The sequence below is a fragment of the Anolis sagrei genome, chromosome X, assembly GCF_037176765.1.
Source record: "Anolis sagrei isolate rAnoSag1 chromosome X, rAnoSag1.mat, whole genome shotgun sequence".
Lineage (NCBI taxonomy): Eukaryota > Metazoa > Chordata > Lepidosauria > Squamata > Dactyloidae > Anolis > Anolis sagrei.
Window position 1 is genome coordinate 16,444,630 of NC_090034.1, and position 26,896 is coordinate 16,471,525.

The 26,896-nt window shown below is 42.9% G+C and overlaps 1 protein-coding gene across 1 annotated transcript in view; it reads left to right on the forward strand.

Moving 5' to 3' along the window:
• The window catches only part of LOC132780480 (zona pellucida sperm-binding protein 2), a 31,802-nt gene extending 21,357 nt beyond the window's left edge, over nucleotides 1-10,445 (forward strand). The window contains exons 12-18 of the mRNA XM_060784195.2: nucleotides 318-409; nucleotides 2,595-2,719; nucleotides 4,408-4,597; nucleotides 4,866-5,001; nucleotides 6,054-6,150; nucleotides 8,299-8,382; nucleotides 10,182-10,445. Of these exons, the coding sequence (XP_060640178.2) occupies nucleotides 318-409; nucleotides 2,595-2,719; nucleotides 4,408-4,597; nucleotides 4,866-5,001; nucleotides 6,054-6,150; nucleotides 8,299-8,382; nucleotides 10,182-10,318 (861 nt within the window). The 3' untranslated portion in view covers nucleotides 10,319-10,445. The remainder of the gene's footprint in view (nucleotides 1-317; nucleotides 410-2,594; nucleotides 2,720-4,407; nucleotides 4,598-4,865; nucleotides 5,002-6,053; nucleotides 6,151-8,298; nucleotides 8,383-10,181) is intronic.
• Nucleotides 10,446-26,896: the final 16,451 nt, after the last annotated feature.

A 26,896-nucleotide genomic window follows, 5' to 3' on the forward strand; every position in this document is an offset into this window, starting at 1 on the left:
CTGGGAAATGCACAGCAACCCAGTGATTCTGGCCATGAAAGCCTTTGACAACACATTAAGATGCATCCTCACTACCTCTGAGGATGCTTGCCATAGATGCAGGCGAAACGTCAGGAGAAATGCCTCTAGAACATGGCCCTATAGCCCAAAAAAACCTACAAGAACCTAAGATGCTTTTGTTTTTGGTCCCACACTTTTGACTTTGGCCCTAGATGCCCCTAGACTGGATTCCACTACAGCTTTTCTGAAATTGGACTTTGCCTTTCTGGCTAACAGTGATTTTTCACTGTTTGAATGCTCTTCTCTTGTATTTGCAGTTTGAAGGTGAGAAGGTTATATATGAGAACGAAGTGAGTGCCCTTTGGGTGGATCTCCCACTGCGCTGGATCTCCAGAGACAGTGAGTTCAGGCAAGTGCCCAGTCCTCCCCAATGATTCCCTTTAAGCTGGTTTGTCTTTGAGGATAACTTGATGGCCAGAGCTGTTTGCCACCTGCCTTCAGTGCTCATATTCACTTCTCTTTTTTATTCATGGAGGTACTTTGTGTTGGAGAAGGCAAGAGCTTTGAAATAAGTGCAATAGTGCAGTCATACTCCAGAAAAACACATATAAGGGCTGAAAGAACTGCCTGCAAGAGTACTAAGGATCTCAGAGCCATTAACAATCATCTTTGAGACATCTTTAAGGACATGAGAAATCCCAATTGACTGGAGGAGATACATGTTGTTCCCACTTTGAACAACTACCAAGTAAAATAACAACAACAACAACAACAGTTCAGAAAACTGGCAAAAGAAGGCTCTCCATGGACAGTTTCTGGGAAAAATTGAGAGACAAATTGACAAAAAACATGGCTGTGGCTCACAAATGGAACTCTGAGAAAGGAGACAAAGGAGGGCCTGATTCTGGCAGCCCAAGAACAAGCCATTCGAACCAATGATATCAAAGCCAGAATTGAAAAGTCGATGACAAACGTCGATGACAAAAAGTCAAACGTAGACTCTGCAAGGAAGCAGATGAAACAATAGATCACATCCTCAGCTGCTGCAAGAAGATTGCACAGACAGACTGCAAGCAGAGGCACAACACCGTTGCTCAGATGATTCATTGGAACTTGTGCCACAAATACCATCTGCCTGCGACAAAGAACTGGTGGGATCACAAGCCGGAAAAAGTTAGAGAATGAACACGCCAAACTCCTCTGGGACTTCCAAATTCAGACAGACAGAGTTTTGGAGCACAATACTCCTGACCTCACGATCGTGTTAAAAAACGAAGTATGGATTGCTGATGTTGCCATCCCAGGCGACAGAAGGATTGAAGAGAAACAACTGGAAAAGCTGACACGATATGAGGATTTAAAGATCGAACTGCAAAGACTCGGGCATAAGTTTAAGGTGGTCCCAGTGGTGATCGACACACTGGGTGCAGTGCCTAAAGACCTTGGCCTGCTCTAAAACACAATTATTATTTAGTACATTTCTATTCTGCCCCTCTCAGCCTTCCGGCGACTCGAGGCGGTTTAAAAGGCAATAATTCAATGCCACCAAGGACACAATTACAATATACAATATTAAAAAAATCAGCAACAATAAAATCAAACATTATAATGAAACATACTTCAATCGATAATCATTAAAACAATGTCCAGTTCCGCCATATAGTTATTCCATTATTATATCAGTTACTCCGTATTTTCAAATGCCTGCTCAAATAGCCATGTCTTAAGATTCTTCCAGAATGATAGGAGTGAGGAAGCTGATCTAATCTTGCTAGGAAGGGCATTCCATAGTCGAGGGACCACCACTGAGAAGGCCCTGACAAGATTACCGTCTGCCATCTAGGCTACCTTACTGGGATCTGCACGCATTATTCGCCGATACATCACACAGTCCTAGACACTTGGGAAGTGTCCGACGTGTGATCCAATATAACAGCCAGCAGAGTGATCTTGTCTGCTGTGGACTCATCTTGTTGTGTTTCAAATAATAATCATAAAAATAATACCATTTATTTATATTTCACTTTATCTCCCTGGAGGGACTCAGAGCAGATTACAGTACCCATTTAAGGCAAACATTCAATGCCTTTTACACAATGAACGACATACAATATACAAATAAGGTAAAGGCCTTCCCCTTTTCCACCTCAGGTGTCTGGAGGCCATAGGGAGGTGCTCTTGTTCCATTTTCCATGCCAAGGAGCCTTTGTTTACCAGCTGTTAGGATTTCTGAGAGTTGAAGGACAAAACATTTGGGGACCCACAGGCTGGGAGCCACTGGTTTACAGGATAGGGTTCAGCACCTTGCAGAAAGTCCAGCAAAAACTGGAAGTGATGTCATTATTCTCCTTCCTATGGGAGCCAGTATTTGCCACTTTGAACTTATGGCATCAATAAAGATGCCCATTGGAAGAACATCTTGAAAATGTGCATGAATTTCCACACAGCTTTCACTACCTTGCATCCGAATGGAGAACCAGGAAGAAAGAGCAGGAAAGAAATCTAACAGAATAGCAGCTGAGAGATCTTCTCATCCCTTGCAGAGCCTTCGCTCCATGTAACTGTCTCTGTTCTTCTGGTCTGGTTTCATGCAGGCTGACAGTGATGTGTGCCTATGGAAGTGATGATGCGTCGCTGAATATCAAGATGAGCAGCCTTCCGCCTCCTGAGTCTGTCATAAACCAAGGTCCCCTCTCCCTGATCCTCCTCATCTACCCAGGTGAGGCTTTTGGAAAGCTTATTTTATTTATTGTATCAGGAGCAAACCAATGTATTTGAGAAAACGCAAAGTTTAAAAACTTGGCATTATATTAAATGCCCTTTGACTGTAGCTGGCCACTTGGAGTGCCTCTGGTGTTACTATAAGAAGGTCCTCCATTGTGCATGTGGCAGGGCTCAGGCTGCATTGTAATAGGTGGGCTGCGGTTTGCTCTTCTGCACACTTGCATGTCATGGACTCCACTTTGTGGCTCGATTGCTTAAGGTTCGCTCTGCATCTTGTGGTGCCAGAGCGCAGTCTGTTCAGCACCTTCCAAGTTGCCTAGTCTTCTGTGTGCCCAGGAGGGAGTCTCTCATTTGTTATCAGCCATGGATTGAGGTCCTGGGATTTAGCCTGCCACTTTTGGACTCTTTCTTGCTGAGGTGTTCCTGCAAGTATTTCTGTGGATCTTAGAAAACTATTTCTTCAATTAAGGCATTGTCGTTCTGGCCGATATCCGAACAGAGGATGGGCCAGAGGTGTCACTGCCTTGGTCCTTTCATTATTAGCTGCTACTTCCTGGCGAATGTCAGGTGGTGCAATACTGGCTAAGCAGTATAATTTCTCCAGCAGTGTAGGGTGCAGATAACCTGTTTGTTTGTTTTTTTGTCGTGTCAGGAGCGACTTGAGAAACTGCAAGTCGCTTCTGGTGTGAGAGAATTGGCTATTGCAAGGACATTGCCCAGGGGACGCCCGGATGTTTTGATGTTTTATCATCCTTGTGGGAGGCTTTTCTCATGTGCCCGCATGAGGAGCTGGAGCTGATAGAAGGAGCTCATCCACGCTCTCCTCAGATTTGAACCTGCAACCTGTCAGTCTTCAGTCCTGCTGGCACAGGGGTTTAACCCACTGTGCCACCGGGGGCTCCTGTGATAATGTGGCATGTCTCATTAAGAGCCACATCCACTGTTTTAGAGTGAGATGTATTTCACACTGGGCATGCGTACTCAGTGGCAAAGCGCAAGGGCAGATGTCTTCACTGTATGCAATTGTGATCCCCAGGTTGTGCCAGTCAGCTGTCATATGATATTGTTTCTAGAGCCCACTTTTTGCTTAGTATTCAGGATTGGGCTTTAGTACATATCTGTCCACTTTTGAAGGTATAGCTTTTGTGTTGGACTTGGGATCAACCACTTGCAAGTCTGTGGCTGAGGGAGAAAGGGAAAGGGCCTGAGGCTGTTAGGAATTGTGGGAGTTGAAGTCCAAAACATCTGGAGGGCCAAAGTTTGCCCAGGCCTGCGCTAAAGCAATTCCTTTAGAAATGCAGTTTGATCACTTAATTGTGCTTCATGGTCTTACTTAAATTCCACATATGCACTTAAAGACCCTTTACATCAGATGTGGAAAACTATGGCAAATCCCCGAACCAATTCCTATGCCTTGGAATCACCTGATAATTGCACAGAAAGCCTAAAACGCCACCTTCCATCAAAACTGGAAGTTGTCAGGTGTCTTCTCCTGTAAGAGGCAACCTACCTGAGGTCTTTCACTCATCGTCTGTTGTGGTATGAATTCTCTGTATGTCCCAAGGCTGCATCTAATGAAATCTTGTATTTTTCCAGTTTGGCGAGGCACTGGAGGCATCTGGTTTGGAATTCGATACTCTCCTTCCTACGCTGTCTCAACAGTCTCCTTGCTTTGTCTTACAGATGGCTCTTACGTATACCCTTACAGTGATGACCAGTATCCCATTGTGAAATATTTGCGGCAGCCCATTTTCCTGGAAGTTCAGGTGCTCAACCGTAACGACCCAAATATCCACCTGATGCTGGATGACTGCTGGGCTTCACTATCGGCAGATCCGTCTTCCTCGCCACGTTGGAACATTGTGGTCGATGGGTAAGAAAGTCTGACATGATTGATATTTGCACTGTCCATCCCACCTTAATACCTGGGAAAGGCCTATTTTGGCAAAGAGAGGTTCATTCTTCGATCCTGTGAGATAGATGAGGTTGAAAGAACAATTAGCCCACAGCCATCCAGTGAGTTTCAAGGCTTTGTGAGGACTTGGATGGGAATCCCAGCCCAATGCTCAAACGATGTTTGCCAGCTAAGATCTGAAATTCAGAATTCAACTTCTCTGTGTTGTGTCACTTGGCTTCCATAGGTGTGACTATGAACTCGACAACTACAAAACAGTGATCCATCCTGTGGGTCCTGCTGTCAGCTATTCCAACTTCCGCCAGAGATTTGAAGTGAAGGCGTTTGCATTTGTTTCCAATGGCAAAGCACTGCCCAGCCTGGTTAGTCATATACCTGGGAATCTCTTTCGATCTGCAGTTCCAGCAAGGAGTGGACCCTGGATAGAGATAGGCCAGGGATGTTTGGTATCTATATCATGCAGAGTGTAGTATAGCCAGTGAAATATGAACTTGTAATTAAAAAAGGAGTGAAATATGCAGGACTTAGATTTATTGTTTCAAGAAACCCATCTGGAGTAGAAAAAATGATATAGAAGATGATTGTCTTTACCAGGCATGGGAAAACTTTGGCCCTCCAGGTGCTTTGGACTGCAACTCCCACAATTCCTAATAGTTTCAGGCCCCCTTTCCCTTTCCTTTCTGCTTAAGCAGCTGAGGGGCGAAAGGAAAGGGCCTGAGGCTGTTAGGAATTGTGGGAGTTGTAATCCAGAACACCTGGAAGGCCCAAGTTTGCCCATGCCTGGCCTATACAGTCATATCCATATATTATGCAAGAAGATCCTTCGTGTAATGCAACCCTGGAACTTACGAGGGTTGAATGAAAAGTAATGCTTCCACCTTCGTAACTTCTCAACAGATGGCAGCACTGGTATGTGGCAAGTATTGGCTTGTTCAGTAGACTCTCCTCTACAGATCCATTTTGGCGGGAAGCCTTAGCATTGAACGGTTGTGTTGTTAAAGTGCCAAGTATGGATCCCTGCACAGATAGCCAGTCAATGCAACTTAAGTATGTTTTTAAAAGGGTCACCACAGAGTTGTAAGTTCTCTTTCATTGTGTTTTCCCAAGTTGGTTGGTTCATTTCACATGTGTATATCATTAGCTTTGAACAAAAATGTTTCTGAAACATGTTGAAGAGCTCTTCTTTTCTGTGTTGTAGGAACCTATCACTGTTCTTTCTTTTTCATGTTTGGCCTTGGGCACCAAAACCTCTGTTAAAGAAGCCATGCCTATGAAACACATCTGCTTTGTTAACAGAGGTTGACTCATATTTGAGTCTTATTCTGTTCTAACTCTGTCTAATCCCACTTTCCCTTTTGCTTCCTATTATAATAGTGCATGGTGAAATGACTCAAGCATTTGCTTCTCCCATTAGATATACTTTCACTGCAGTGTTCTCATCTGTGACCGGCTTAAGCCAGACTCCCCGCTGTGTTCAACCAGGTGCCCTCGTCCTTCCCGAGGCAGAAGAGGTAACTCACTTAATGAAGGTCTCTTCAAGCATAAATGCAGGATGCTGATCTTGGAAGATCTGTCCTCTGGCTCCTCATGGCTGCTTTAAGTGTTTCCAGAATTTAAGTGCTTTATGCACATAGTTCTCATTGCCAAAGCAGTCTTGTTTGCTGGTTTGAAGTGGCATCCTTCAAAACACTATTTGAGGTGCAAAACAAGACCCTGGAGTCCATTATTAGCCAGAAAAGCATTTTGTTTGGTGGGAAATTTCACCCATATTTGATTTCCATTGTAATGGAGAGCCTTGGGCCCTTCCAGATACGAGGGTTGAATGAAAAGTAATGCCCCCACCTTTGTTACTTGGCTTTGAAAGGGAATAATTTAATAAATCAAATGCAGAAATAATCATTAGAATGTGCTCTTTAACGACCACTATTCACTTTTCCACATAATCACCAGACAATTGGATACATTTCTGCCAATAATGAACAAGTTTTCTGAAGCCGCCATGGAAGAAATTGGCACTCTGTTTCCGCAACCAATGTCTCATAGTTCTCCCATCCTGGGTACCCATCATGCGCAGATCTTCCAATAGCCAAGCAAAGCAATAATGTGATCCACACGTTTTTGCGAAATGCCGATTATGCTTGAAATTTCTCTCTGAATGATACGACAATCGTCCTGAATCAATCTGTCAACCTTTTGCTTGTGAAACTCGGTAGTTGCTGTCACAGGACGTCCAACTCTTTCTCACGCAAGTCAGATGTTTCCACCCCAACATCTTTAAACTTACTCACCCAACAACGCACAGTACTTACATCAACACAATCACCATAAACAGCTTGCATTCTCTGATGAATCTCCTTTGGGGTGACACCTGCTGTCAAGAATTCAATGACTTCACATTGCTTAAGTCGCATTGACCAACCATCTCTGCAGGGTTCCATACTTCGCACTTGAACAACACAACTGTTCAATGCTAAGGCTTCCCGCTAAAATGGAACTGTATAGGAGAGTCTACTGAAGAAGCCAGTACCTGCCGCATACCAGTACTGCCATGGGTTGAGGAGTTACGAAGGTGGAGGCATTACTTTTCATTCAACCCTCGTATTTACCAGGCCACACGTTCTGAAAATATTTGTGAGCCCTTAGTTGGTAATTAAATCATCACTGATCCCTAACTGGAACATACCTGTCATGAAGGGTAATGGCAAAGCAGCTTTGAGCCCTTTACACGAATTCCAGACTGTATTTTGCTGATTTTAATGGTTATGCATCTCCAGTTTGTGATTGTATTTGCATTGTTAAAGGAGTGGTTTTCCTTTTGCACTTGATTTAAATCACGTAGGGATAATTCAAAAATCACTTGACATACAATAGTTTTGGAGCACGTGTGGCTTCCCAGATAATTCTTTTCTGCAAGCCATCAGCCCTAGTGAACATCACCCATGGTGGTGGATAATGGAGTTTGAATCCAGCAACACCTCATGTGGCACATGCTTGTGTTACAGCTTGCTTTTTACTCTGCCCATTGAGTGAGCAATTGAATACTTCATGCAGTCTTCATCTACCCTGGTGTTCTCCTAATGCACTGGGTTGTGACTCTTGAAACTTGGCCTGGAACCCAATTTCAATGAGGGATGGCTCCTAGGGACTACATTCCATGAATGAATAGAATTAAGGGCACGGTACATGCAAAATACATAGGTCTAGATATATGCATGGGTGCAAATCGTACCGTCATAGAATGATAGAGTTGGAAGAGACCTTGTGGGCCATCCTATCCAACCCCATTCTGCCAAGAAGCAGGAAAATCATTCAAAGCACCCCCAACAGATGGTCATTCAGCCTCTGCTTAAGGGTCTCCAAAGAAGAAGCCTCCATCACCATTCTCCAGGTGTTGTTGCACTGCAAAACCTCACATCCATAACTAGCAAACGATATCGTGAAGTACGCTGGTGTAATATTGGAGTAATTCTATGATTAAGCATTAACTAGCCTCTTATTTTAGCCAAATAATGGTGTGCTCTGGATGGGTATATCTCTTGAGCTGCGCCAAAGCCATGGACTGAAGGTTCTCCACTTCTGTGTTCAATGGAGGATTGGAGAAGCTGGACCACCCTATTGGCCAAGCAAGCAAAATACAAACCTGTGGTTTTTTGTTGCAGATGTGGCACCGTCAGAGAATGCTGCTATAGTGACCCTTCCTCATGCGATCATTCTGGTCCCAGAGGAGCAACATGATACCAAAGGTATGGTTCCATATAGGTTGGTCCATGAGCACCTCTGGCTACAGGTCTTATTGGGAATTAGGATACATCACTTGGGATACAGAGGTTCTCAAACTATGGGTCCCCGGATGTTTTGGCCTTCAACTCCCAGAAATCCTAATAGCTGGTTGGTTTTTATTAGTGTCAGAAGTGACTTCAAGTCACTTCTGGTGTGAGAGAATTGTCCATCTCCAAGGACATTGCCCAGGGGACACGTGGATGATTAATGTTTTACCAATCAGGGGAACCCCCAGTGGCACAATGGGTTAAACCCTTATGCTGGCAGGACTGAAAACCGACAGGTTGGAGCTTCCTCTGTCAGCTCCAGCTCCCTATTGCGGGGACATGAGAGAAGCTTCCCACAAGGATGGTAAAACATCAAAAACATTTGGGCGTCTCCTGGACAAAGTCCTTTCAGATGGTCAATTCTCTCTGCCTGAAGTGACTTGCAGTCTCTCAAGTTGCTCCTGACACACACACACAAAATAATAATAATACTGAGAAGCTAGAGCTCGACAGATGGGAGCTTACCTCACTCCCCGGATTCGAACTGCCATCCTTTCGGTCAACCAGTCCTGCTGGCACAAGGGTTTAACCCATTGTTCCACCGCGGGCTGGTAAACTGGCTGGGATTTTTGGGAGTTGTAGGCCAAAACATCTGGGGGCCCACAGGTTGAGAACCTCTGTTCTAGTTGTTTTCAGGCAGCTCTCCTTCATCGTGGGCACTAGAAAATATTCCAAGGGCCCAAAGAATGCAAAGTTTATTTCTTGTTTACATTTATATATGTTCTTTTCCCCTGAGAGCACATGGCAGCATATTTGGCTCTGCTTCTTCCCCCAGATTCTCCTATAGAAACTCTGTAAGATGGCTCTTATAAATGACTTGATATTTGTTTACAAATCTGTTCTGTGTGCTCACAGTCTGGTCCAAGGCTCTGTTCAAACAACAACATCAACAACTGTCACCACTGTGGCAATTTTTGGTGCTACAAACATGGCATATAAAAGGCATATGAGAAATTTCAAAGTGCAAGTAGTGAGTGAATGAGAATACTGATCCTTTGTCTGAAAGGTTCTGAGCATGTGCAAGCTTTGCAAGTAACATCTTGTCTTGGGGACATTGGTGGTGATGGTGGGGAGGAAATCTAGAAGGGCTCATGGCAGCATATTTGGATTTGTTTCTTCCCCCACTTTCTCCTATAGAAACTCTGTAAGATGGGTCAACCGGTCTCTTTAATCTTGATTTTTTTTTCATGTTGGAAGCAACTAGAGAAACTGCAAGTTGCTTCTGGTGTGAGAGAATTGACTGTCTGTAAGGACGTTGCCCAGGGGACTCCTGGATGATGTTTTTTCTATCCTGTGACAGGCTTCTCTCATGTACCTGCCTGAGAAGCTAGAGCTCAACAGACAGGAGCTTAACCCGCTCCCTGGATGTGAACCGCCAACCTGTCAGTCGACCAGTCCTACAGGCACAAGGGCTTGATCCATTGCGGCACTGGGGGCTCCCTTTAATCTTGATATAACGTCATCTAATCAATTTCATAGTTGAGTGGGAGCAATGAAACTTGGATTTCCTAAGCCCTAGCCAAGCACTCTAACCATAGTATCCCGCTGGCTCTCAAGATCCACCACAACACGTATTCCAAGACATAACTTAGCCCCATTAATCAAACATTAAGCATATTACTATTAAAGCAGGTGTAAAATTGGGTCTTTCTCCTCCCTGCCCTGTTATAACCTGGATAACAATTCTCTCCTTCCTTGTATTGGTTCTTCCATAGGCTCACAGAAGTGGAGAAATGGGGCGTGGGTGACGGTGGCCCTGGTAACTGGCGTGGCCCTTAGCCTCCTGGCCGCAGGGCTCGCAGGAGTCGCTTGCCTGAAAACTCAGAAGAAGAGAGCCGTCCCGGTAAACTGAATAAAATGAGATGAAGTGACCTGGTTCCTTGCAAGACATTATTTTCACGGTGGCGTCGTATGGTACTGTAAGAGAGAAGCTCACTCTTGGGACCAAGGCATCATGTGAATAAAGTCATTAATTGCTACTGTGTCAAGACATCTCTTGAAGGCAAACACACATTATAATGAGTGGAGACTTTGCCCCAACTGGTAAAGCCCTTGAGTTTTTTATTTATTGTATCTGGAGCGAACCAAGAGTACATTTGCGATGTGTTTGAGAAAACGCAAAGTTTAAAAACGTGGCATTCTATTAGATGTCCATGGACCAGAAGCTGGTCACTTGGAGTGCCTCTGGTGTTGCTGTAAACAGGTCCTCCATTGTGCATGTGGCAGGGCTCAGGCTGCATTGTAATAGGTGGGCTGTGCTTTGCCCTTCTCTTCACTCGCATGTCGTGGATTCCACTTTGTGGCCCCATTTCTTAAGGTTTTAGCCTGCCACTTTTGGACTCTCGCTTGCTGAGGTGTTCCTGCGAGTACCCCTGTAGATCATAGAAAACTATTTCTTGATTCAAGGCATGTAGCTTTCCGCACTGAAGTGTGGTGGATTGCAAAGACAATCGTATACCCCATCTCATCCCTGTCTTTTCTGTCAACTCAAACATTTTGAAGTAATACAGTGAATGGCACTTAACATATATTGGGAGTTGAAGGCTTTCATTGCTGGAATCACTGGGTTGGTGTGAGTTTACCGGGCTGTATGGCCATGTTCCAGAAGCATTCTCTCCTGACATTTCACCCACATCTAATTCCAGACAAGAATAAATCAGGGCCAGCTAACAACTCCCAACAAAGGATTTCCCAGTCAGCAACCAGCCGGGCTTTAAAGCTGCAAGGTCATTTGCAACATTCACACTTGCCTCAAGCTGACAAGAGTTCTTTCTCCCACCCTGGACTTTCCACACATATATAAACCCCTCTTGTCTAGTTTCCTACAGACCTCACAACCCCTGAGGATGTCTGCCATAGATGTGGGTGAAACGTCAGGAGAGAATGCTTATGGAATATGGCCAGACAGTTCGGAAAACTCATAGCAACCCATAGATTGGAAGCTTTTCCTGCTATTGCACAAAGTGTTTTGGGTTGGCTTGATCTCGAATGGGCAGAGCCATTAATTCTCAAAAGGGCTTGATTCTGTTAACAAGTCAGTTTTTGCCCTTTTTATGGCACAAAGTAGTTGTTTGTGATTCTGGGCTGTCCTTGCGGGCATGGCAATAGGGACTGTCACAGTGTGTGCCTTCACATTGCATTAACGAGGTCTTGTGTACAGGCCCATCTGTACATGGATAGTCAAGGAATCCATTTACACCACAAAATTATAACGCTTTTCTCTATGGTTGTATGCTGCAAGAATGTGTGGTTTGTAGTTTGGTGAGGCACAAGAAACCTTTAGCTAAGAGTCCTAAAGGCTGGGTTTCCGTGAGTTTTCCAGCTTGTCTGGCCACGTTCCAGAAGACTTCTCTCCTGACGTTTCACCCACATCTATGGCAGGCATTCTCAGAAGTTGTGAGGTCTGCTGGAAACTAGCCAAGTGGAGTTTATATACCTGTGGAATAATGTCCAGGGTGGGAGAAAAAATTCTTGTCTTCTTGATGCAAGTGTGAATGTTGGCTACCTTGATTAGCATTGAATGGCCTCGCAGCTTCAAAGCCTGGCTGCTTCCACAGATCTATAAACCCCACTTGCTTAGTTTCCAACAGACCCCACAACCTCTGAGGATGCCTGCCATAGATGTGGGCAAAACGTCAGGAGAGAATGCTTCTGGAACATGGCCAGGCAGCCTGGAAAACTCACAGCAACCCAGTGGTTCCAGCCATGAAAGCCTTTGACAAATTCTAAATGCCCTTCTCTAAATTAATTCCATAGGACAAAACTATGGTAGATAAAGTGGGATTTTAACACTGTAACTTTATAGTATTTGTAGGATCTGTTGCCCTAGCCCTTGTGCCCGCTAGATAGGATATTCTAAAATTCCCATCATTGCCAGAAAGGGTTGTATAATTCTCAGAATCTGGCACCCCTTAAAGTTTGGACGACTGGCCTTCGAGAATTGCCTTTAATCCTGTATCAACATGTGAAATGGAATTGCATTTTAAATAGCAATTAGAATAAACTTGTTCGCTTAATTGCATCTGGATTTTAACAACATGACACTTTGCATGAAAATCTCTCCTTCGGAATGATGACAGATGTTTTGGCCCATCTGGGTTTCATTTCCTCCAAGCTCTGCTGCCCTTTTCAGACCCAAATCATATGACAGCTAAAATTGGAAGCCGTTTTCTGGGAGGAACAATTTCCCTTGGCTGCAATTGGCTTCTCGACACTGGCTCCCTACATCAAGATGAAAGCTAAACTACCATGCAATACAATTAAGTCTATCCTCAAGGCTTGGAAGCAAGGCATGGAGCTTGATCTGCTTGCCTGTGGCAGGCAGTTAATAGGCAGAGATAACACAAAGCCATTTTCCCCTTTGGCACTAATGCAAGATAGAATTAAGAAGTGGCCACCACCCCTGACTCAACTGAACTTTCTTTTTTCCTAAAATGCTTTAGAAAGGAGCTTTCCTAGCTGATGCAACTATGTTCTTCTATTGCTCATAACGAACATTCCATAATATTGGTATAATAACATTATTATACCAACCAAAAAGAACAACATCTCTGCAAACTTAAGATCAGTGGTCCTCAACCTGTGGGTCTCCAGTTGTTTTGGCCTACAACTCCCAGAAATCCCAGCTGTTAGTATTTCTGGGAGTTGAAAGCCAAAACATCTGGGGACCCACAGGTTGAGAACCACTGCTCAAGATCTTTCTGGATGTCCAAAAGCAGGTTGGCGGTAATCGGAATGGAGACTTCATATGATGTTATCCATATGCTGATCTGAGATGTCATGAGGAGTTGGGGCCTGCAGACCCTGAAATATGAGGGTTGAATGAAAAGTAATGCCTCCACCTTCATAACTCCTCAACAGATGGCAATACTGGTATGCGGCAGGTACTGGCTTGTTCAGTAGACTCTCCTCTACAGTTCCATTTTGGAGGGAAGCCTTAGGATTGAATGGTTTTGTTGTTAAAGTGTGAAGTATGGAACCCTGTGCAGATGGTCGGTCAATGCGACTTAAGCAACGTGTAGTCATTGAATTCTTGACAGCAGAAGGTGTCACCCCAAAGGAGATTCATCAGAGAATGCAAGCTGTTTATGGTGATTGTGTTGATGTGAGTACTGTGTGTCGTTGGGCGAGAAAGTTTAAAGATCTTGAGGTGGGAACATCTGACTTGCATGGGTTTTGTAATGTGTGCTTTGAGTTGCCTAAGGGCTGAGAAAAGCGGTATATAAAAGAAGTAAATAAATAATAAATAAATTACAAAGAGTTGGACGTCCTGTGACAGCAACCACCAAGTTTCACAAGCAAAAGGTTGACAGATTGATTCAGGACGATCGTCGTATCACTCAGAGAAATTTCAAGCATAATCGGCATTTCACAAGAATGTATGGGTCACATTATTGCTTTGTTTGACCATGGGAAGATCTGTGCACAATGGGTTGCGGAAACAGAGTCAACTTCTTTCATGTCGGCTTCAGAAAACTTGTTAATCGTTGGCAGAAATGTATCCAATTGTCTGGTGACTATGTGGAAAAGTGAATAGGGGTAGTTAAAGAGCACATTCTAAGGATTATTTCTGCATTTGATTTATTAAAATATTCCCATCCAAACCCAAGTAACAAAGGTGGAGGCATTACTTTTCATTCAACACTTGTAGAACTCATCAGAAGATACAAGATAATAGGTCATGTCCATCCAACCCATTATAATACGACACTAAGGAAGCAACATAAGTAGAAAACGCAAACTGAAGTGGCCTCTCAACCACAAATGGTCCTGTAGAATAGACAGAGCAATGCAGCTTTGGTAAACTGTCAGAACATAAGTACAGTTAGTTGGGAAGCCATTGCATCCTGATGTCTGCACAATTGGAAGATGTAACTCAACCTGCTAGCCTGCTTGAAAGATTGTCCTGAAATTTTGCTCAGGCCAATAGTCTTTCTAGAAATAGTTTCCCCCTTACTTTCTGACACTTCGTAAAGTTACACCTGGTGCATCTGCACAATTGCATGTCTTACAGGACATTTCCAATAATAATACTAATAATAACAATGCACTTTATTTATATTCTGCTCTATCTCCCTGAGGGGAATCAGAGCAGATTACAGTATACAAAGATATAGGCAAACATTCAATGCCTTTTATACAGTGAACAATGACATACAATACACAAACAAAGGCAAAGGTTTCCCTTTGCATCTCCAGGGTCTGGAGGTGATGCTCAACCCTGGCCATGGGGAGGTGCTCTTGCTCCATTTTCCATGCTGAGGAGCCTTTTGACTGTAGACTCTCCTGGTTGAGGTGATGCTCAACCCTGGCCATGGGGAGGTGCTCTTGCTCCATTTTCCTGCTTCTTGGCAGAATGGGGTTGGACTGGATGGCCCACAAGGTCTTTTCCAACTCTAGGATTCTATGATCTGGCTGATAAAAGTTACCACTGAAAGTCTGATGCTGTAAAACAGAAGGAGGCCATTTCTGATTTCACTTCCTGAGTTGGACGTATCCCTGCCTTTTCAAGCTTTTGGGCAGGATTAGAAGTAGTCGTGTTGTGAATAGATGGGTGAAAAGAAAAGCCTCTTCACAGCAGCTTCAGCTTCTTTTTCTCTAATGATATGGACGGCTAATTCCTTCGCTCTCTCCAGCACAAAGAAGCCCCCAAGGGAAGGCTAATTGGGAATGTAAAGACAAAGCCCAGTGTGTCTAATCCTGGAAATGGAGAAATTGTAATGGACTGTCTGGATTTATTAAACAGCAACAAACTATTTTGTAGTTGACTTTGTTGCCATTGAAAAAGGCATTAAGTACATGAATGCTGAAACACCTGTTTCAGGCTGATTGCATTTAAATAACCCAAGGATGTGCCACAAAGTTACTTCGTGGGTGTTTCTGCCATAAGATACAGCATTGAATGTCAGGGGGATTAGTGGAAGACATAGCCATCGGGGATGACTAGAATGTCTATCCCTTAGAATAATTGGGTTGAAAGACATCACAAAGGTTGTCCATCATGCAGAACCACACAATTTATTTATCTATTTATTTCAAATATTTGTACCCCACTCTTCTCAACACCCGGGGGGGGGGGGGGGGGGGGACACACCGGGGATGGACACTCAGGATGGCTTCCAGCCGGCAATGATTCGATGCCTCCATGTGCACATAATAAAATACATAATAAACCAATAATTACATACAGTTAAAAACATTAAGTCAATTCAATTAAAACATCCTTAAATATAATAGCCTTATGGCCTTATCTAGCTGAATTCTGGGTCGGAGACTCCATCAAGCTTGTCCATAGTCCATTACCATAGCAATTGTCATCATTGTCATTGTCCTTGTCAGCATTATTACACATCCATGTTTTCAACTTCCTTTTAAAATAGAGGAGGAATGAAGATGACCTACTTTCCCTGGGGAGTGAATTCCACAGGTGGGGGGCTAAGAAGGCCCTGTCCCTTGTCCTCACCAAACATGTCTGTGACAGAGACAGGGTCGAGAGCAGGGCCTCCCCAGAAGATCTTAAACTTCAAGGTGGGATGTAGAAGGAGATACGTTCGGACAGATACACTCTCTGAACATATCTCCTTCTTCTTCCCCCCCCCCCCCCCCCACAATGCACTTTAATACTGACTTAGGATGGACTGTGCTCCCTCATTTCTCTCCGAAAAGTCCTATCCTAGTTATATTTTACCTTGTCCACATCAGCATCTTTTCAATTTTACTCTATTACATTTGGCACAGCCATTTTAGAAAACATATCTCCTTCTACACAAATAAAATACTCTTGGCAGATGACCACTGAGGGGCTTTCCCACAGCCCTATGACTCAGAATATCAAGGCGGAAAATCCCACATTATCTGAGTTTGGACTCGGATATCCCAGTTCAAAGCAGATATTCTTAGCACTGCATTTAGCAGTAGTATTATACCATCAGTCCAAAGGACAACAGACGCTTATAACTAGCTTAAGCTTCACAGGAAAGAAGATTAAGACAGTTTATAAGCAACAGCTTGTAATCCATCACTTTGCATCAGAGGCAGAAGATTCCAGAGAGATGACTGCATCCAGCAAATCTCTTTTTGTAATGTATTGTTTTAACTTACCTTATGATAGTCCTGGATGGAGTTAACCCTTTATTCATCTTGTTTCAGTAAACTCATTTGGTTATCTTTTCACCTTGCCTAAAGTGCCTCTGTCTGCTAAGGGTCTTAATCTTAACAGAAGCTATACAGATAGCCCCCGAGAAAAGCCAAACAATATAGTTTTCCCAAAGGCTCGGGCATGGCATCACAACTTTAACTCTCTTCCAAGGACTGTGAGTTAGATCTGGGAAGAGAAAGGGGTCGAAGCCTTTATCGGTTATTGAATTCTTTTTGACTGTTTGTCGAAGCGTCCTGCATCTGTTCCCTGTGCAACCAGTTCACCTTCCAAGCAATTAGTGTGGGGGCAGAACAATGCGCCTTTGAGTTGATCGAGTGGGCATCTCCTTGTGTTTTCCCCCCACGATGCACATATATATATAATCAAACTCTAGAGCTGGAAGAAATTCCCAGTGGAGGGCAGAGGAAACTATCTATCTATCTATCTATCTATCTATCTATAGTTTTCTCAGCTTTTGGGCAGGATTAGAAGTAGTCGTGTTGTGAATAGATGGGTGAAAAGAAAAGCCTCTTCACAGCAGCTTCAGCTTCTTTTTCTCTAATGATATGGACGGCTAATTCCTTCGCTCTCTCCAGCACAAAGAAGCCCCCAAGGGAAGGCTAATTGGGAATGTAAAGACAAAGCCCAGTGTGTCTAATCCTGGAAATGGAGAAATTGTAATGGACTGTCTGGATTTATTAAACAGCAACAAACTATTTTGTAGTTGACTTTGTTGCCATTGAAAAAGGCATTAAGTACATGAATGCTGAAACACCTGTTTCAGGCTGATTGCATTTAAATAACCCAAGGATGTGCCACAAAGTTACTTCGTGGGTGTTTCTGCCATAAGATACAGCATTGAATGTCAGGGGGATTAGTGGAAGACATAGCCATCGGGGATGACTAGAATGTCTATCCCTTAGAATAATTGGGTTGAAAGACATCACAAAGGTTGTCCATCATGCAGAACCACACAATTTATTTATCTATTTATTTCAAATATTTGTACCCCACTCTTCTCAACACCCGGGGGGGGGGGGGGGGACACACCGGGGATGGACACTCAGGATGGCTTCCAGCCGGCAATGATTCGATGCCTCCATGTGCACATAATAAAATACATAATAAACCAATAATTACATACAGTTAAAAACATTAAGTCAATTCAATTAAAACATCCTTAAATATAATAGCCTTATGGCCTTATCTAGCTGAATTCTGGGTCGGAGACTCCATCAAGCTTGTCCATAGTCCATTACCATAGCAATTGTCATCATTGTCATTGTCCTTGTCAGCATTATTACACATCCATGTTTTCAACTTCCTTTTAAAATAGAGGAGGAATGAAGATGACCTACTTTCCCTGGGGAGTGAATTCCACAGGTGGGGGGCTAAGAAGGCCCTGTCCCTTGTCCTCACCAAACATGTCTGTGACAGAGACAGGGTCGAGAGCAGGGCCTCCCCAGAAGATCTTAAACTTCAAGGTGGGATGTAGAAGGAGATACGTTCGGACAGATACACTCTCCTTGTGTTTTCCCCCCACGATGCACATATATATATAATCAAACTCTAGAGCTGGAAGAAATTCCCAGTGGAGGGCAGAGGAAACTATCTATCTATCTATCTATCTATCTATAGTTTTCTCAGCTTTCCACTGGGAATTTCTTCCAGCTCTGGAGCTCGATTATACCATGTTGTGCCTGGCATATTTCCTTGGAGATTAAACTAACATAGTTGTCTAAAGATAATGGAATTTTAAATTGCCATTTTAGCATGGCATGCAAACAAGCATTCCCATGGGCTGCACTGCTGTTATGCAGCCTGCGAATCAGGTGAAATACTTTGGATTTTCTGTGGCTTGATCTGTTCCAGTGTGTAGGACAGCTCATTAGTCTGCTCTTCTTTCAAAGAGTTTAATGCACACCTCCAAACTCGTGTTTTCAGAACCACCCCTTGCAATGGATAATATAATGTACAGAAAAAGAAGTGAGAATGAACATAGTAGTATAGTTAAGGCTGGCTTTTCAGCATGAACTTTTGTGGGTTTGTATACTTATTCCGATGTAATGATGGTGTTGATATTACAAGCTGCATGGTTTGGGGCATAATAAGATACAGGAAGAGACAGAATGTGGCCTGAGCATCAATCAGATGCTACAGATCTATCAAGCATATGTGATAAAAGGCTTTCCTTACCGAGAATCAAATGAGGAGGAAAAACACACGATAGCCTTCAAAGCTCACCTGATTATTCACCAGATGAAGATAGTACAAAAATCATGCAGAGGAAGAGTCACGAGTTCAAGTTCATCTTGTTCAAGGGAGTGTTTAAGTAGAAAGATATCAAACTGCATTAATTCTACAATATCGACTCATCTTTTATCCTAGCAGAAATATAAACAGAAACAATGATTTTTTTGGTACTGTAAATATATTCTGTACTATGTCGGTCTTCACAACACCACATACAACAAAACAATTAGCAGTAATATATTGAGTGTGACAAGCGACTGTTATCTCTGTTCATTCTTCTGCTGACATGCACATTGTATTAGGATTATTATGTTTGGGTTGCTGTGAGTTTTCTGGGCGATATGGCCATGTTCCAGAAGCATTCTCTCCTGACGTTTCACCCACATCTATGGCAGTCATCTGTGGATGTCTGCCACAGATGTGGGTGAAATATCAGGAGGGAATGCTACTGGAACATGGCCATACAGCTCGGAAAACTCACAGCAACCCAACAATATCCCCATTCCAGAAATAATCCACAGCCCCTTTCCAAAAGCTCCCAGGAACATGCTTCCAGTCCCATAATGACTTATTATGTATCCCAGCAGCATCTGGAAGGCAAACTGATGTCACTACATCCCTGTCACACTAAGTGCTTGGGCTTTCATCAATTTTAAGAGCTAACATTACTGTAAATGGGAGGAAGAACTGCCTTCAGATGTCACAATCAATATATAGCTTTTATCCACTCATGTCTGCCTTTTTTCTTAACTGAGCTTTTGTTGCATTTGGGTGTTTTTCCCCTCACAGACTCCATTTATTGATAGCAGAGAGGAAAAAAAATTCTAGTGTGTTTTTAAAAAATGTATTTTATGGATTGAAAGCAAGATTAGAGCGAGGGCATTCACGCCATCTGTATGCCATCTGCACACATCCATTTCCCAGAAAATAGTTTGGGGAGATGCTATGTGTGGTTTGAAATGGCAACTCTCTTCTTGGCTCTAAATGATAGGAGTGCTCTTTAGTTATCCAGGGGCTGGAAAAACATAAGTCCATCAGCTATGTGTGTCTTACTCATCTGCCGTCTGGCAATTCAGACCTTTTACAAGTTTCTTTGTCTCCTGAGTCAGTTCACTTACCTGCTTTTCAATGTTTGTTGTTTTGCTTCTGAATATCTGCTCAATCGTCTTCTTTAGACCCACAGAGTTATATTTACACTAGTTGCACATTTGCTTGAGGATTCAACTTGCCATGTTTATAAATGCATGCATTCTAAGCCACACTTGCATTTGGTCATTTCACAGGTTTAGGGATACGTAGTAGACATTGGCCAAAACCATTCCTGAAGTCTGAATACAGTTTAAGGACCTGCCAGATTTCAAGATGGGAAGCAGGGCAGTTCCCTTTTACGTAAGGAGTTTTGTAGTTTCTCAAAATGAAGATTTCTTAGAACAGCATTTCTCAACCTAGGGGTCGGGACCCCTGGGGCAGGGGTCGCAAGGGGGTTTCTGAGGGGCCACCAAAGACCATCAGAAAACATATATTTCTGATGGTTTTAGGAACCCCTTTGGCAGAGAAGGCTGAAGATCCTCTGCTGTGATTGGCCGGCCTCTCAGCCAAGGGGAGGGCTGTTTCTGAGACTCCAAGCAGGGAGGGGAGAGCAGGCATGCTCAGGGAGTGGCACCATGGTGCACATGTGTGGACAAGGGAGAGCGTGCAAGGCTGGAGGGAGGCTAGTGCCAATGAGTCCTTTCAAGGCAGAGGGGTTCTGTGTGGGAAGTTTGGCCCAATTCTATCATTAGTGGGGTTCAGAATGCTCTTTGATTGTAGGTGAACTATAAATCACAGCAATTATAATTGCCAAATGTCAAGGTCTATTTCCCCCAAACTCCACCAGTGTTCACGTTTGGGCATATTGAGTATTTGTGCCAAGTTTGGTCCAGATCCATCATTGTTTGAGTCCACGATGCTCTCTGGATGTAGGTGAACTACAACTCCAAACCTCAAGGTCAATGCCCACCAAACTCTTCCAGTATTTCCTCTTGGTCATGGGAGTTCTGTGTGCCAAGTTTGGTCCAATTCCATCTTTGGTGGAGTTCAGAATGTTCTTTGATTGTAGGTGAATTATAAATCCCAACAACTACAACTCCCAAATGACAAAATCAATCCCACCCCCCAACCTCACCAGTATTCAAATTTGAGTGTATCGGGTATGTGTGCCAAATGGCTTGTCTCCATTGGTCCAATACAAAGTTTGTGTGGTGATACAGGTTGAGTATCTTGCTTCCAAAATACTTGCAAGCAGAACTGTTTGGTGTTTGTTTAGAACACTTGCATCATGAGATATCTTAGAGATGGGACTCAACTCTAAACATGAAATGCACTTATATTTCATAGAATCACAGAGTTGGAAGAGACCTTCTGGACCATCCAGTCCAACCCCATTCTGCCAAGAAGCAGGAAAATCACATTCAAAGCATCACCGACAGATGGCCATCTAGCCTCTGTTTGAACGCCTCCAAAAGAGGAGCCTCTGCCACACTCTGGGGCAGAGTTCCACTGCTGAACAGTTCTCACAGTCAGGAAGTTCTTTCTCACGTTCAGGTGGAATCTCCTTTCCTGTAGTTTGAAGCCATTGCTCCATTGGATCCAGGGCAGCAGAAAACAAGCTTGCTTCCTCCTCCCTATGATTTCCTCCCACATATTGTTACATGGCTCTCATCATGTCTCCTCTCAGCCTTCTCCTTGGCAGGTTAAACATGCCCAGCTCTTTCAGCTGCTCCTCATAGGGCTTGTTCTCCAGACCCTTGATCATTTGAGTCACCCTCCTCTGGACACATTCCAGCTTGTCAAGATCTCCCTTCAATTGTGGTGCTCTGAATTGGACACAGTGTGATTCCGGGTATGGTCTGACAAAGGCAGAACAGAGGGGAGCATGACTTCCCTGGATCTAGGCACTAGACTGCTATTTATGCAGGCCAAAATCCCATTGGCGTTTTTAGCCACTGCATGACCATGTTGGCTTGTGTTTAACTTGTTGTCCACGAAGACGCCAAGATCCTTTTCACACATACTGCTATCGAGCAAAGCATTGTCCCCCCATTCTGTACCTTTGCATTACGCCTTATGGTCTGAAGGTAATCTTATACATAATATTTTCCATAGTTTTGTGCATGAAGCAAAGTCTGAGATCTATGAAACCCACTTGCTTGGTTTCCAACAGACCTCACAACCTCTGAGGATGCCTGCCATAGATGTGGACGAAACGTCAGGAGAGAAGGCTTCTGGAACATGGCCATACAGCCCGGAAAACTCACAGCAACCCAAAGTCATTAAATGGTTAGAAAGCAAAGTGTCACTGTTTTAGGCATAAAAATGGATTTTGGAATTCTGGATTAGGCATAGTCAACCTGTAATTCCTTCTGGTTTGGTAGCAACCTATCTCCTACAAGTTGTAATTCAGTTTCTTATATAAACTGACAAAAAGCCACCATATTCACTATGCATACCACTTGTTGCTGTGTATTTATTTATATATTTTCTTTTCCTCAAAATTGGGAAATGTCTATCTGGGGTTTCTAGGGTTTGGAAGGGATGAGAAATGTATTTCTTACATTTTGGCATTGAGAGCAAAGAGAAGATTCAATTTCACCCTTGAGAGTTTCGCTGCGTCAGTCTTTCATGCTGAATTGATTCTCCATTTTCAATGAACAAAGGAAGAAAGTTCTTTATTTAAGGCATTCCAGAACACAGCCCAACATAACACTGACAATACTAACACTTATCTTGAAGTCCAAAGCGGGGAAAGAACAACAACAACAACAACAAAGCCCAAGAAAAAAAGTTACTACAATTTTCTTGTTGCCATTGCTCAATTGGTCATAAAGTCAATGCATTTATACATAGATATACAGTTCTGCAAAGATTAAACAAGATCAAAGAGGAATCTCCAAATAAAATATTGACATATGACATGTTTCAAAACTTTGCTTTTCATATTAGCTGTGTAGACAGCTGCATCTCCAATGTCACTTCTTTATTTTAGTGCCAACTAAGAGTATTTAAAGCATGCCATATCCTTGTGGGTGTCTACCTATTAGCTGAAGCTAAGGAAGCTTTCTGTATTCATAAAGTAGGGTTGGATTATTAATGCATTTAATAAAACAGAAACAAGGCTTTCACATTTCTCTTATACAGATCAAGTAAGTGGCCATGTTGTTGGAGGGATTTTGAGAACTGTAAACCTAAAGTCAATTTTCCAAGCTTTTTCCTGGAATATATTTCTTGCAAACTTTTCCCTTGGAGTGAGTGATCATCTCATAAATTTCTTGGCCTCTAGATCAGTGTTTCTCAACTCGGCGACGCAGAGGGTTAAACCCCTGTACCGGCAGGACTGAAGACCAACAGGTAGCAGGTTCGAATCTGGGGACAGCTCGGATGAGCTCCCTCTGTCAGCTCCAGCTCCTCATGCAGGGACATGAGAGAAGCTTCCCACAAGGATGATAAAACATCAAAATGTCTGGGCGTCCTCTGGGCAACGTCCTTGCAGACGGCCAATTCACTCACACCAGAAGCGACTTGCAGTTTCTCAAGTCACTCCTGACACGGCAAAACAAACAAACAAACAAAAACAAACTTCCTAATGCTGTGACCCCTTAATACAGTTCCTCATGTTGTAGTGACCCCCAACCATAAAATTATTTCCATTGCTACTTCATAACTGTAATTTTGCTACTGTTATGAATCGTCATGTAAATATCTGATAGGATGTATTTTGATTCACTGGACCATATACGCAATACTGGTGGAATTAGGAGGGGGGGGGGATTGATTTTGTCATTTGGGATTTATAGTTCACCTACAATCAAAGAGCATTTTGAACCCCAGTCATGATGGAATTGAACCAAACTTGGTACGCAGAACTCCTATGATTAACAGAAAATACTGGAAGGGTTTGGTGGGCATTGACCTTGAGTTTTGGAGCTGTAGTTCACCTACATCCAGAGAGATTTGTGGACTCAAACAATGATGGATCCAAACCAAACTTGGCATGAATACTCAACATGCTATGCTAAATAATATAATATAATATAACATAACACAATATATATTCACATAATATTTATAATATTATAATGTAATACAATATAATACTAATAATAATACAATATTATTATTATATATTTTATTTTATTATTTTATTTATTATATTTATATACCACTTTTCTCACCCCTGGGGGGACTCAAAGTAGTTTACACATAAATAATGGCAAGATTCATTGCCTTACGTTGGGCTCCACTATGATGCCAATACAAACAATTACAATTAAAACCACAATTAAACATAAATCACAAAACAATACATCAACAAGCATTAAAACAATAAAACAGTGTCGTCAGTCGAATCGCCATTCCAGTCAATGTCCCTTTAAAATGCTACATACATCTACTGTCTGAAGACCTGGTGCCAGAACCATGATTTTAATTTTTTTCTAAAAGCCAGGAGGGAGGGATCTTACCTCATTTGGGAGTATTGCAATATAATGGTATAGTACAATATTGTAATATATAATGCTGATATTGTGCTGTGCTGATAATATAATATATATATTGTGTGTGTTTATGTATATGTATTAGGCTTGGGCGGTTTCGTTCGTTAATTTCGTAATTCGTTATTAATTCGTATTTAAATTAGCTTACGATCCAATATTGAACCATGCAGGAATAGTGTGAAGAGTAATTAAGATTCGAAACATTTTTTTCAATTTATTTCGTAATTATTTCGAAATTATTTCGTAATTATTTTCGCATGTCTGGTGCAAGTTTTATAGTTGTTGTTTGTTTTATCACACCAACAGTCAACAACAGAGGGAGAGGGAAGCTTCAGAAGTTCCCCCTGTCCCATTTGGAGGTTTTTTTAGCATATTGCACAATCTCGTCTGCCATTAACGAATCGATTCGTAATTTTACGAAATTTCGTAAATTTCCAAATTTTTTAAAGGAAAATTTCAAAATTATTAAAAAAAACGAAACGCAAGGGCCCCCTAAAAACAAAACGAGTTTAGAACCAAATTTTTCCGTGGTTACCCAAGGCTAATATGTATATGTATATGTGTGTGTGTGTGTGTATAATTTTGTAAGCTGCTCTGAGTCCCCTTTGGGGTGAGAAGGGCGGCATATAAAAGCCGTAAATAAATAAATAAATAAATAAATAACCCACATGTGAACACTAGTGGAATTTGGAGAAATAGACCTTGACAGTTGGGAGTTGTAGTTGCTGGGATTTATAGTTCACCTACAAAAAGCATTTTGAGCCCCACCAATGATAGAATTGGGCCGAACTCCCCATACAGAACTCCCATGACTAACAGAAAATGCTATGTTTTCTGATGGTCTTTGGCAACCTCTTTAACACCCCCTCGTGACCCCCCCCCCAGGGGTCCTGATCCCCAGGTTGAGAAACACTGCTCTAGATGTTTTATGGAGAACGGCAAAGTGTTTACAACAGTCATGGGCGAACTTGGGCCCTCCAGGTGTTTTGGACTTCAACTCTCACCATTCCTAACAGTCTCAGGCCCTTTCCTTTTCCCCCTTAAGAGGCTGAGGGGGAAAGGAAAGGGCCTGAGGCTGTTAGGAATGGTGGGAGTTGAAGTCCAAAACACCTGGAGGGCCCAAGTTTGCCCATGCCTGGTTTACAACCTTATACAATTTCTAACATAGCTTTCTCCAACTCGATTTTTGGGAGAATTTTCTTTTTCGGATCTTCCTGTTCCTAGTTCTTCTGCCAGGTTCTTGCCACATGGCAATAAATGAACAAAATTCCCAAGATCACCCAAATAAGAAGAGCTTATTCTGGATCAGGCTTCTGTCCAATATTGCATTCAGTTCCTTCAACGGCCAACTGGGTTCTTCTGGGAATGGCCCAAGCAAGTCTTGACTGCAAGAGTCTGCTCATGTTTTCGTTCTCCATCTGCTGATGCTGAGAAAAAACGGTATGGTGGCGGTAACACATAGGCATCATGACTAGTTGATGGTGAAATCCACAAACCCGTTTCACCCCCCCCCCCCTTTATTATTTATTTATTGATTTCGAACACTTGTACCCCGCCTTTCTCAACCCCCTAAGGGGGACTCAGGGCGGCTTCCGGTCGGCAACAATTCGATGCCTCATAAAAAAATACAAACAACCAATAATTATAAATAGTTAAAAACATTAAAACAATACACTTAAAATCTACTAACAATTACCAATCTGGTGGCCATTATCTAGCTGAATTCTGTGATTGAGTACTCCATTGAACTTATCCATAATCCATTTCCAAGCCATTGTCAACATTGCCATTGTCATTTTCCGCTACCCTGGTCCCACATCCGCGTTTTTACCTTCTTTCTAAAGGTGAGGAAGGATGAAGATGACCTAATTTCCTTGGGGAGTGAATTCCGCAGGCGGGGGGGGGGGGCACCACCAAGAAGGCCCTGTGCCTTGCCCCCGCTAAGCATGTTTGAAACAGGCGGTGCCAAGAACAAGGCCTCCCCAGAAGATCTTAAACTCCCAGGTGGGACATAGAAGGAGATACGTTTGGACAGGTATGCTGGACTGGAGCCTGTAAATCCATTCATTTTGGTTGACATTGCTGGATATTTTCTGAACAAATTCCACTATGCAAAGAAATACTTTGATCCTCCATGAATGCAAATACAGGTACCCTGTGTGGAGAAGCAGCAAGGGCAAAGAAAGTGTGGCTTTAGTAGAGCGTGGCAGTCCCAGGGAAGTGAATGGAAATGTAGGACCAAGACTTCAAATGTTTTGAGGTCAATCACTAGAAGCAAGCAGTCAGAATTAACAAAACTGAGGAAGGAAAAAGACAAAACATCCAGCTCCCATGAAGGTCTGGAATCTAAACAGGTCAAGAACATACACAAGTTTGTTGAGGAGTAATGTGTAACAGCGCTCCATGCAGTCATGCCGGCCACATGACCTTGGGGGTGTCTATAGACAACGCCGGCTCTCCAGCTTAGAAATGGAGATGAACACCAACCTCTAGAGTCAGACTGGACATA